At 40.4% G+C, this 12,424-nt stretch overlaps 1 protein-coding gene and 1 long non-coding RNA gene across 2 annotated transcripts in view; one reads left to right on the forward strand and one right to left on the reverse strand.

The window, feature by feature from the left end:
• Window positions 1-11,550, reverse strand: part of LOC134667207 (serine/threonine-protein kinase ATR-like) — a 33,082-nt gene extending 21,532 nt beyond the window's left edge. Inside the window, exons 1-12 of the mRNA XM_063524534.1 lie at window positions 11,269-11,550; window positions 11,036-11,158; window positions 9,215-10,667; window positions 7,967-8,500; window positions 6,369-7,833; window positions 5,227-5,429; window positions 4,096-4,232; window positions 3,378-3,467; window positions 2,291-2,475; window positions 1,355-1,470; window positions 767-870; window positions 7-197 (exon numbers count right to left, since the gene is read on the reverse strand). Coding sequence (XP_063380604.1) covers window positions 7-197; window positions 767-870; window positions 1,355-1,470; window positions 2,291-2,475; window positions 3,378-3,467; window positions 4,096-4,232; window positions 5,227-5,429; window positions 6,369-7,833; window positions 7,967-8,500; window positions 9,215-10,667; window positions 11,036-11,158; window positions 11,269-11,405 — 4,738 coding nt within the window. The 5' untranslated portion in view covers window positions 11,406-11,550. The remainder of the gene's footprint in view (window positions 1-6; window positions 198-766; window positions 871-1,354; window positions 1,471-2,290; window positions 2,476-3,377; window positions 3,468-4,095; window positions 4,233-5,226; window positions 5,430-6,368; window positions 7,834-7,966; window positions 8,501-9,214; window positions 10,668-11,035; window positions 11,159-11,268) is intronic.
• The window catches only part of LOC134667223 (uncharacterized), a 470,671-nt gene that overhangs the window by 48,252 nt on the left and 409,995 nt on the right, over window positions 1-12,424 (forward strand). The gene's annotated exons all lie outside the window — the stretch shown is intronic.

The following is a 12,424-nucleotide window of genomic DNA, read 5'->3' on the forward strand; positions in this document are numbered from 1 at the left end:
TCTTACCAGCGACCGAGTCCGGTTCATCCAGCAGCGCGTATATCTCGGCCAGCAGCGGCAGTTGTTCCTGCATGTTATGTTTCTTCTCCCCCATGTACAGTTCTAGGTATTGCAGGGCGCGCTCTAGTTCGCCGCAAGCGAAGTTGCCGCGAGCTATTAGAAGCTTGTCGAATTTCTCCATAAACATTGAGATCGCCCTAAAATTTACAACTTTTTAGTGATAGATCAGGGACCTTTGCCAAGATAACAATCGTTTGTTATTTTATTAACAAACGCCAATCGAAAAGTAAAAATGTATCGCGATGACAAATGTGACGAAAAAACACGTGATCATTTCTATATCTGCATTATTTAAGTTTGGTTTGACTTTTCTACAAGGTGTAGCAAAAATAGCGGGGATCCGTTTAACGGCATATTCGTTATCGTGCTCTGATTCGGAAAATGTAAAAACAAAAAAAAATTAATGCAAAAAAAAATATAGGACAGGTCGTTTAAAGGCCGAGCCACGCCGGCTTGCGTGTGCGTGACGTGCGCGTGTACGTGCGCTAAAATGTTGGAGCCGCACACGCATACGTCACGCAAGCGGTGTGCAATCTCTCATAAGGATCTGTATACTACAACTCCGCGAGGCCCCTTCGGGCAAAGTGAAAGAAAAGGGCCTCGCAGATGCGATATCGTCCTCGGCTAGATTAGTTCATAGGCCTCTGTCGAAAGATTACATATTTTCACGCAAAGATAACATTGTAAATGTTATTTTATTACTAACTTGTAATTTTCATTCTCCAGAGGCCGCTGTTTTGAATGGCACCATTCCAACATCCATCTATTCAAGAAGTCCAGCAGTGTATAGATAGTTTTACTACATTTGCTCTGAAATTAGAATACATCTTTATCATTATCATTGTCGACACTTTTCACAGATGTTAATAGATTAAACTTAAGGTTCCATACATAATTATTACTAGCTGTGTCCACGATTGATCTGCGGGATTCAGTTTGTATCATCTGCATGTAAAGTATACCTGTGGTGTGGAAGTTTGAATTTACTCTGGAACCCTAGTCCTAGACAACAAAGTTAGCAGCATAGACTAGGAATCCTCTAGACGGAGTTTAGAGCAATTATTTCAAGAAACCGACGCTGCCAAAAGTACTGGGGCGCGGGGGACAAGATGAGCGAGTCCCGTGCCGTGATTGGTCCGTTCAAAGACACGGACGTCACACAAAGACACTTTGACTCTAAAATGGAGTAAAACTACCGTATATTTGTGGCAGAGGGGGTAGCGCTACTATGCTGTCTGGAGGATGTCTTGTCTATGATTAGCAGTATCTAAAAATATACGTAGTGTGGACTAACCTGGTTGCCTTCCTCTGCTTGAACAGTATTAATATTAGGTGTCAAGCGTACGTCTCGAAGCATTTTATATCGGTTTCTGTCTGAGATCCCGCTTTCGGTTCTAGCGCTCTCGGACCCTGCAAATTGTATCTGATCAAAAACATTTGTCATATTTACATTAGTGTTTGTTGTAAAGAGAGAAAACCTGTTTTAACAAATAAAACCGGTAGGTATTGTCTCCACAGTACAACCCTATACCTACATGACAGATTATATCGGGATTTTGAACTTTCCGTTACTAATGTTACTATAGTTGGTCAAGCAGATCTTGTCAGTAGAAAAAGGCGGCAAATTTGAAAAATGTAGGCGCGAAGTGGTATCGTCTAATAGAAAATTTGAATTTCGCGCCTTTTTCTTTTGCCAATCTAAAGGCAATCTGTATTATAAACACAAGTGTTTATATCGTACCTATAACAGCCAGTATCTCCTCCTGTATGTACTGCGTGTTGTTGTTGGCCATGACGGCGTGTAACAACACGTATGGTAGGAACAGGAACAGCGTTCTGACGTCACGGCGCATGCTCGGGTGCACGGTGGCATAAGGGAGGAATCACAAGTGTTTATATCGTACCTATAATAGCCAGTATCTCCTCCTGTATGTACTGCGTGTTGTTGTTGGCCATGACGGCGTGTAACAACACGTATGGTAGGGACAGGAACAGCGTTCTGACGTCACGGCGCATGCTCGGGTGCACGGTGGCATAAGGGAGGAATCACAAGTGTTTATATCGTACCTATAATAGCCAGTATCTCCTCCTGTATGTACTGCGTGTTGTTGTTGGCCATGACGGCGTGTAACAACACGTATGGTAGGGACAGGAACAGCGTTCTGACGTCACGGCGCATGCTCGGGTGCACGGTGGCATAAGGGAGGAATCACAAGTGTTTATATCGTACCTATAACAGCCAGTATCTCCTCCTGTATGTACTGCGTGTTGCTGTTGGCCATGACGGCATGCAACAACACGTATGGTAGGAACAGGAACAGCGTTCTGACGTCACGGCGCATGCTCGGGTGCACGGTGCGTAATAGTTCGCGAATGTTCTCTGACTCTATTAGAGGGATCAGTTGGCCGGCCCAGCTGTAAACGAAAATATATTTTGGCATTTCAGTGGCAAAGAAATAGCCCAACAGAAACATTTCAAGACTTAATTTACTTTTATACTATTTAGGCATCGGAACACTTCTGCGAAAAATATTAAAAAATTAAAATCATGAGACATGCAGAAGAATAACGGACCTTATTCTTCCAAGGTCGTCAATAAATTCAAAAGCCCAGGGCCAGGGCATAGAAGACGAAGAAATATGAGCTTCAGCATTTCATGCAGATACATAAAGCGGCCAAGTGCGAGTCGGACTCGCCCATGAAGGGTTCCGTAACAGCAAGTAACATAATAAAATTGCGGTTTACGGTTTATGACGTATTAAAAAAAAACTACTTACCAAATCTTGTTCAAACCAATTTTCGGTGGAAGTTTGCATGGTAATGTACATCATATATTTTTTTTAGTTTTATCATACTCTTATTTTAGAAGTTACAGGGGGGGGGGACACACATTTTACCACTTTGGAAGTGTCTCTCGCGTAAACTATTCAGTTTAGAAGAAAATGATATTAGAAACCTCAATATCATTTTTGAAGACCTGTCCATAGATACCCCACACGTATGGGTTTGACGAAAAAAAAATTTTTGGGTTTCAGTTCTATGTATGGGGAACCCTAAAAAATTATTGTGTTTTTTCTATTTTTGTATGAAAATCTTAATGCGGTTCACAGAATACATCTACTTACCAAGTTTCAACAGTATAGTGCTTATAGTTTCGGAACAAAGTGGCTGTGACATACGGACGGACAGACAGACAGACAGACAGACAGACAGACAGACAGACATGACGAATCTATAAGGGTTCCGTTTTTTGTCATTTGGCTACGGAACCCTAAAAAGGGATAATGCTATCGAAGTAAGAGTATTTGTTGACTTACTTGTGGGCCCATTCCAAGAAAGTTGTGGCGAACGTACTTCCAAACAGAGGATGAGCTTTCTTGGGTTGAGACGGATAGGCCAAGGTATACCTGCGAACAAAAAGATAAACAATGGATGCGCGCGTATATGTATTTGTACACGCTTTGTTGTGCAAGATATTATTGCAGTTATTTCTGTGAGTCTCTTTTTGTCATTTTCTACCGTGAAACAAAGATTAACAGAATAAAGTCGATATAATACACATAATATAATTATAATATTTGGAATGTCTATATTCGATTATTGGGACAAAATAAAAAAAATTATGTTAACGGTTATCATAATGCATAATTATGTATGTATTACACAAAGTTTGTCTTTATTTCTACTCTTCTTTCTCCGTGCCTCTTCCCTTTTTATTTGGGGTCGGCCCTCTGAATTATGCTTCCGCCGTTTGGCTATGTCATAGTAGGTTGCTGGTATTTTTGGCGACTGTTTCTCCAGGTTTATCCACCAGGTGGCTTTTGGGCGTCATGGAGCAATTTTTACCGGGTGATCTTTTTCCCGACGCATTACATGCCCGTACTATCAGAGTTGGCTTTCGCGGGGTTTGTCTTTATTTGTACATTTATTTAAACTTTATTGCACAAAATACAAATAAAATGGTACAAATGGCGGATTTAATGCCTAAAGGCATTCTCTGCCAGACCATTACATTTCCCATTATTCCGTACAAACCTCGAACTTAGCAGAGGAAACATTATCTGGTGCATGTGCTCTGGAAAGCTGTCCCACACATCTTTCTTGCTACCGGTCGGCGAAATATCGTATATCTTCAGGATCTCTTGGATCGTCAGAGCGTAGCTGTCCATATTCTGAAACAGTAAGAAACAACTGAATCTAAATGCGCTCACTATAGTTCGTTTTTTTTAGCATTAGAAAGAACTTGAAAGAAGGTAAGTGATCTTGACATGTCTTTAAATTGAAAAACGCTTTTTAAAAATCAGTAACTATTACTTATGAAAGCAGAAGAATATAAATGATCGTATTAGATTCATAATGGTTACATATTTGCCGTAACTTATTTTTAAAATGTGTTTTTCAATTAAAAGACACATCAAGATTGTTTACCTTATTTCTAGTTAATGCTAAAAAAAACGAACTATAATTAAAACAAAGATATTGCTTTGCTAATTCGCGAAATAATAACGTGCTAAGTCGATCAGTGCTTACCCGTTTATACCTCTAGCGACCCGCCCTGACTTCGCACGAGTTTCACAAAACCTTAACCAATTATACACCTAAACCTTTCCCAAGAACCACTCTATTGATAGGTGAAAACCGCATTAACATCCGTTCAGTAGTTTTGAGTTTATAGCGAACATACATACAAACAGACATACGCGGCGGATGACTTTGTTTTACAAGGTGCACGGTCAGGTTGCACGTATTGGCAGGTAGGTGACCGGCTTCTATGGCGTCTAGTTGGCCTAGACAGTCTTCAAAAATATACAAAGTTATAAAACATAGGTGACATATCCTTCTCATATTGAAACGCTCTAGCTAGCTCCATCAATGCTGTGGCAGCAAAGCAGTTGTCTCCAATAAAGAAAGCGGATGGTGATCTATCCGGTTGTACGTATTGGCGCGGCAGGTGACTAGTTGGCCGAGACAGTTTTTCCTTCTCATACTGAAAAGCCCTAGCTAGCTCCATCAATGCTGTGGCAGCAAAGCAGTTGTCTCCAATAGAGTAAGCGAATGGCGACCTGTCGGGTTGTACGTATTGGCGGGTAGGTGACCGGGTTCTATAACACCTAGTTGGCCTAGACGGTCATCAAAAATATACAGTTATAAAAATTGGTAACTTACCATAGTATCCTTCTCATACTGAAAAGCCCTAGCTAGCTCCATTAATGCTGTGGCAGCGAAGCAGTTGTCTCCAATAGAGAAAGCGAACGGCGACCGGTCAGGTTGTACGTATTGTCGGGGTAGGTGACCGGCTTCTATAGCACCTAGTTGGCCTAGACAGGCGCCGCTGGCCGCGCTTACTTGGGGGTCTGGGTGCTTGCAACCTGAAGAGGTTAAACACTTTAGAGTTTCAGACTCGTATAGTCTGCCGCGTGCACCCACAGAGGTGGGCCAAAATAACCACGGTACGGGTGCCGCAAGACTGCGAGGGTCTGCTCAGACGGAAATGGCCGGATGATCTGGATGCATATCTTAACAACTGGCCGGAGATTGCTCAAAACCGAGACGAATCTCAATCGAAGGGGGAAGCCTTTGCCCAGCAGTGGGACACCGTATATGCTTATAATAATAATAATAGGAAACATACACTCATTGGCATGATGTTTCTGATACTGGACCAACCTCGACAAGTCTACGGAACTCCGGTATGCGTGCGTGCTACCAAACTGAAGACTGGGGTCATAGCACTATCTCTCACTCTACCTGCGACCACGCGTGTGAATAAGAAGTTTTACAGCCCCGGTAGTCAGTTTGGTTTGCGTCTACTATAGTTTTTTTTTTTTTTTTTTATTATGAATGGGCTTACTCATGGCCACAGACTAGCCGAGGCGTAGACGTGGCCTACGATGGAGCGAGCTCGCCCAGAAGGTGCCTGTTCACTCTTGATTTGAAGGTTGCCGGGTTATAAGAACACGGAAATATAGACGCCGGCAAGGAATTTCATTCCTTGGCAGTGCGCATAAGGAAAGTAGAAGCAAAGCGCTTCGTGCGAATTGGTGTAATATCTACCAAGTAAGGATGGAAACCGGCCGTGCGTCTAAAAGTCCGAGTCAGTTAACTTCTTTCTTTTTCAATTTTAATTGAAAAATCTTTAATCGGAAGGAAATTAATTATAGTGAGGCCAACGCTAGTCAACCTACACACGGAACTACAGCTGACATTCACGATGCTTCATCATGCAAGTTCCTGAAGCATTATAGGTATGATTTTTAGTGTAATCGATACTGCATGCACTACATATTTTATGAACGGATACCACTCACCTTGCAGTAACGCATCTATCAGCTCAACAATAGCCGAATCTATATTTTTCCCACCAAAGATAGCCTTATGAATCTCAGTTCTATTCTTCTTCAGCAGCTTATCCAACTGGCTGAAAGCGTACGCCTTTATACTCGGTATATCCTGATCCAAATGGTGCAAGTACCATTTCACTTTATCAAGGAACGATTCGGGCTGCGTTCTTTTCACGTGTCTCTTTACTACCATCTTGATTTTTTCGGATAATTTTGTGTCTTCCAAAAAAAAGAGCTCAGATATGTGGGAGCTTAATAAGTTTTCGTTGTTTATAACGAGATATTGAAATATCTTGTTGATTTCTTGAGGCGCGTGTTCGAGCTGTTGTAACAAAGAAACTGCCAGGTTTGTCAGTAATGGTCCCAGTGACATGCTGTCTATGTTGTGTATGAAAGCACCCCACGCATCAGCCAAAATTTTCGGAAATTCCTTCGCTAAAGGAAGGGCTGATCTCAACGTAGCTAACACCTTAAACCTTAACGGTGTTAAGTACTTTTCACCCATCAGTTGCATAATGTCGGGAAAGCTTTTCAACGCTTTCCGTTTAACGGATAAAGCTACTTTAGCATTTACTAGCTTGTGATCAAAGTATGCCAGCACTCCTAAGAATTTAGGATTTAGGAAGTCTGCTATTTGTGATGTACTCATGCTCATGCTTCCATCTGGTGTGGACACGTCTGGGTCGTGACAGGCCAAATATCTGCACGCGTTCAAAACTTTCTCAGGATCGCAGCAGTACTGCAACAGGAATTCTGTCAGAATAACCCTAAAATGCTTCTTAATAAGGCTCAACGTTGAAGTTTTTGTCAGCTTTTCTATCGTGTTATTACATTTCTGGGCTACTTCCTTCGTTTCGTTCAAATATACATGCACGTAAACGTGTGGAAATCGGTCTATTAGGAAATCTGAAACTGAGCATTGCACTAACGACGCTATCTCCTCGATCATGGCTGGTACTTGCTTCACTATGACCGAATATGGCATGAGATACGGAAGAAAATGATGGACATCTTTCGAGATGAAATCTCTATATCCAACAAAGCCAAACGCTCTTACTACCTTTAGAAGAGACACAGTGAATTCTTTCCCACTGTATAAGCTACATTCAACAAACAGTTTGCAGTAGTCCTTCTTATATCTGTGGTATACTTGGTTCGGTGTATAACCATGTACTTCGCATATTTCTCTTAGATACAGAACCGCTTTGGGCCCAAGGGAACATTGTGGATGCATGATAAAATACACCAACAACTTTGTCACTGGTAAAATCACTTTTTCACTGCCGTGAATACCAAACTCCTTTATATTGTTGAGGGTTTGTGTCTGTCTGTTATAGGAGTTGTCTTCTAAGCATGATTTTGTAGACTTAACTAGTAGATTCACACACAAATTTAATGCGTCATCTTTATGGGCATGTAACTCTGTGTTCTCCTGAAAAACAAAGAAGCAGGTCATATTTAAAAGCAGAAAATTAACTTCTTGGGTGAGATTTGAACTCGTGACCAATGGATCACAAGCCCAATGCTCTGCCATCTGAACTAATAATGAATAATTTTATATTTACCGTTTCATTTCCCAATAGCGGCTTGAGAGCTTCCACAATATGATGGCAATTCTCTTCACACACTAATTCGTTCGGCACACCACCATTAAACACATAATAGTGGCCACACAATCTTCTAACAAGATCCCAATAGCATGTATTTTTCAGGTCTATATACTGATTAGCATTCAAAAATTTGCTAAAAAGGTTTCTCAAGCCTAATGTTGTGGTTTGGTTCTCTGTTGTATTGGTACTTTCTGAATGAAGAGTCAGACGTTCAGAAATGGTTACATTTGTTTTATGACAATTAGAACAAATTATAGACACATTTATAGTTCCATTACTGAATATTGAATGGCCTCCAGTGCCATCGGCATTGTCTAAGACAACATGGTATGTGCCCAATGCTATACAAGAGATTGCGGGTAGTTCTTTGGTTAATAGTTTCTGTATGTCTTTGTTTTTGGTCAGGAATGCAGGCATGAGTATATCGCCAATGAGTTTGCTGGCTGATAGAACTTTGTTGATGAGAAGGAGACCGCTCATGGATATGACCTGAAATAAAAAAGTATATGGGTGCTAAAGAAGTATTTTGTAAGGCAAGTTTAACATAATGTATGGTTATGTACTGTCAGCAGCAGAAGTTGCTAACGCTGTCTTACGTAAGCGAACAACTCGCGAACGCGGCGCGGCGCGGCGTGGCGGGCCCAAGGTATTCGCGTTTGCAACGAGATCGCCCACGAAGGACACTTCTATAGGTATCAAAGGATTGATTCACCCCGCGCCGCATCGCTTCGCTTCATGTCCGCGTGTTGTTCGCCTACGTAGAACGCTGTTTAAGCGGGCGAGGTGTTCAAAATTACCTTGACGCGCTCTTATTCTGTTAACAATAAAGTCGCGTCAAAGTCATTTTGAACACCTCGCCCGCTTAGCAACTTTCGCTGCTGACTGTAGGTGCATTATGCAGCAACTCTGGTTGTCAAGTTTCAATTCAGTTGCCACAAAATATTTAGCGCCATCTAGTTAAGTTGTCAAAAAACGTATTTTTCTTACTTTACTACTCTTCTACAGTCAATAACACTGGTGTCTATAGCCTAGGTAGCAAAACAAATTTTCGAACTCCATAATAGTAAAAGAATTATCTTATGGTAATTTTCTACAAGCCTGCATGGCCACTTTATGAAGAAACTTATTCATAATGTGTCAACACAATTATGCAGTACCTTTACCTTAAAAATAAATCATCCAATAATATCAATAGAAGCTTACCTCTAGATACATCAATTCATTTTTAACTCTGATCAGGTTGTTGAACAGGAGTGTCACAAATCTGGACCAAGCCTCATTCATTTTATTTTTCTTCATTATGGTCAATGCAGCTAGCACATGTTTTAAAATAACTGCTGTTATCTTTTGATCAAAATTGGATGAAAATGATGAAAACCCTGATGACGTTTGCAGACATATCAACCGGAGTAGTTCATTGGTATCATCAACTGCCAGTGAAGATTTGTCTAAAAGACCTATTACGTCTAATATCATATTTAGCATTGTATCCAGGATATCTTGAAGATGTAATAGTTCATCTCTAAACACTTTTACATTGCGCAGTTGTAATGACCATATTCCTTTTGCTGTTTCTTTACTCAACAATGAAAAGTAGCTTATGTATTCTTCTCTCTTATTACTTTTCATTCCTTGTATAAAAACTTGGTATAATATCCTCAAAACTGCTTGGCATTTATGTAAAGTGTATTCATAGAGTACCTTTTCTCCATGTATGCTGTCATGTTTTCGTAACTCTTGAAAAACTGACATTAATTGATTATAATACCAGTTTTCTCTTAAATTAACAGGTTGCTTATTCTCTATGTTGCTCTGAATGTGATTTATGATGTTACTGCAATAGCATTCGGCTAGCATATTTACTTCGGAAGCATCTCGTTTTTTTATGTCCATCAAATCTTCCGGTAGCTCAATTTTGCTGCTCATTGCGAGGCAATATAGTTTTAACTCTTTACCAAAAATATCATTGCTCTTAGTTTGAAGAATAACTGTGCATATTGTAGTTAATATTTCTGTATATTCCTGCTCTATATTTACTTCTATGAACTTCATCAATGTCGAAGATATAGATTTGAAATTCTCCAAATCTAATTTATCCACTTCACCTTTTTCATAGTACACATGCAATGACTTTACTATAGCTTCAAAGCTCTTCAACATTTCATTGTAAACCTCCGGAAATATTTGGTGAAACTTGCTTATAGCCATTTGCTCATAGTTTGTAAAGAGATCGGCGAAAAACTTCAATGATGCAAGTTTTAGGTCTACACTAAAATTGTCCAGTACATACAGCACTTGTTCAAAGATTTTCTCATATTGTTCCTTATACTGATCAACGGCTATTGCTTTAAATGTAATGCTCTCGGACAGCAGTTGCAATGTCAGATCTATCATTGATTTACATGTCTTTAGATCCTTTATTTGAACATAAATCGGTTCTAACTTCAATTCCACATTTGGAATTGTAACTTTGTCTGGAGTAAAATGCTGTAAGCATATCTCTACAGGCTGATTATTTGCAGCATCAGTATAACACTGAATAAGTTTATTTAATATTGAAAAATATTCAGAATGCAATTTGTCATAGAATGATGCGTCATTCATACTCAGAATATGTAAAATTTTCAACTGCGCATCTTTACTTAATGTATTTATTCTGAAAAAAAATTGCATTAATTCATCATCAGTGATAAATAGAATAGCAAAGTACCAATATTAAACCCATGGAGCGCCCCAGTATCACCATAGTATGGAACTCCTATACTAACTAGTAGCACACATGTGATAGTAGGGCACTCCACGGGTTCACTAGTAATATTCATAACTTAACACTTTGACTACCGAGAACCCGCCTGGTAGGCACTCGTAATGTTTGCTCAGATACCGGACAACCCGCCCAGCGGGTTGTTTTGTACGCAGATATAGATGACCGGTTTCTGGGGTAGTGCGCCGTTTTTTGCCCGGTTGCGAAAATGTTAAATGCCTAAAGATATTTAATCTGACATCTGTTTATTTATTATTTACCTGTTTAGCTCCTTTACTGACCACACATAGAACAGCCGTCCTATCAACCAGGTATTAAAGGCGCTGTAATACACATCAGGATACTTTGTAGATCCTGGCCGAGGCACTAGAACTTCTGAAACACTGAAAATATATACATTTCAAAATTGTCCTTTCTTTAGCCAATTCCAACAACAAAATTATAATTCTATGATAATCAAGCAAATACTACAAAACAAATTGAGTGTATTTACCCTGATAGCTTGAGTATTGAATTTAACAATCTTTCTAGACCGTCAGCTGCGTTTTCCAAGTTGTTGAAGAGCACCATAGTCGGCGCATTGAACATTTGCCATACCGTGAAGGGCCCGTCTTGGCCCTCTTCGTCCATATTTGTGAAGATTACTACACCTCCGACCCGACACGATTGACGCTGGTTCTAATAATTGAATATTATTAATTAAACCCATGAAATTGTAAATAAACAGTTGGTTTTATTTCCTCACATTCAATCACAAGTCACAACTCGAACTCGTTTGCTTTGTCAACTGTCAAGTGATTTTCATTTCCCGCTATTTAAATACGTAGGGATGTGATGTACCATTAAAATATTATCGGTTTTTTATTCTGTTTGTGCAAGAATATCCTTCGTTAAATTTTTAATATTTAAGTAACATCAATTATTTATTTCTCAACATTATTATTTTTTTTGGTTTATTCCGAGTTGTGCTCGATCGAGTAGAAGGTAGTCCACCTTACGTCTGTTAAGGACGCAGCTATAACTAAGAACGAGAAAAAAAATGCTAACCGGACATACAAGGTAGCATCCTATAGAAGTGGTATACGCGTGCCAAAACATACGCAATGCGACAATATTAAAAACACGTTTTAACGTTCCGGACAATATACCAAAAACAATCTACGTATTTCGGTCGGGCTATTTGTTGCCCACCATAAACCATACAAAATTTTTGGTGGGGAACAAACAAAAAGTGAGACTGTGACAAGGACAAGCATTAATACCGCTTGTTCTGCTACTCTTACTGAAAGTTCTATAAGTGTATCTCGTTTGATCTCGTTCGGTCATTTGGCGCCTCCCCCGTGTCCTCTCTATATTATTGTACCTCTATGTGACCATGTGACCGGACTAACGGAGCGGTTCGGTATGCCCGTCTGTTAAGCCCCCTCCAGACTATGCGCGTGAATCGCGGGCGAAGCCGCGAACGCGAGTGTGGAGTCGATTTCGCAGGTCTGCGTTCCGGCTCGGCCACGACATCGAGCGACTTGCGACGGCGGGAGCGATTAACATAGGTTGGAGCGTGACACAGCGATCGGACCTTTCGCTCCAACCTATGGTTATCGCTCCCGCCGTCGCAAGTCGCTCGATGTCGTGGCCGAGCCGTTCAGGAC

The sequence above is a fragment of the Cydia fagiglandana genome, chromosome 9, assembly GCF_963556715.1.
Source record: "Cydia fagiglandana chromosome 9, ilCydFagi1.1, whole genome shotgun sequence".
NCBI lineage: Eukaryota > Metazoa > Arthropoda > Insecta > Lepidoptera > Tortricidae > Cydia > Cydia fagiglandana.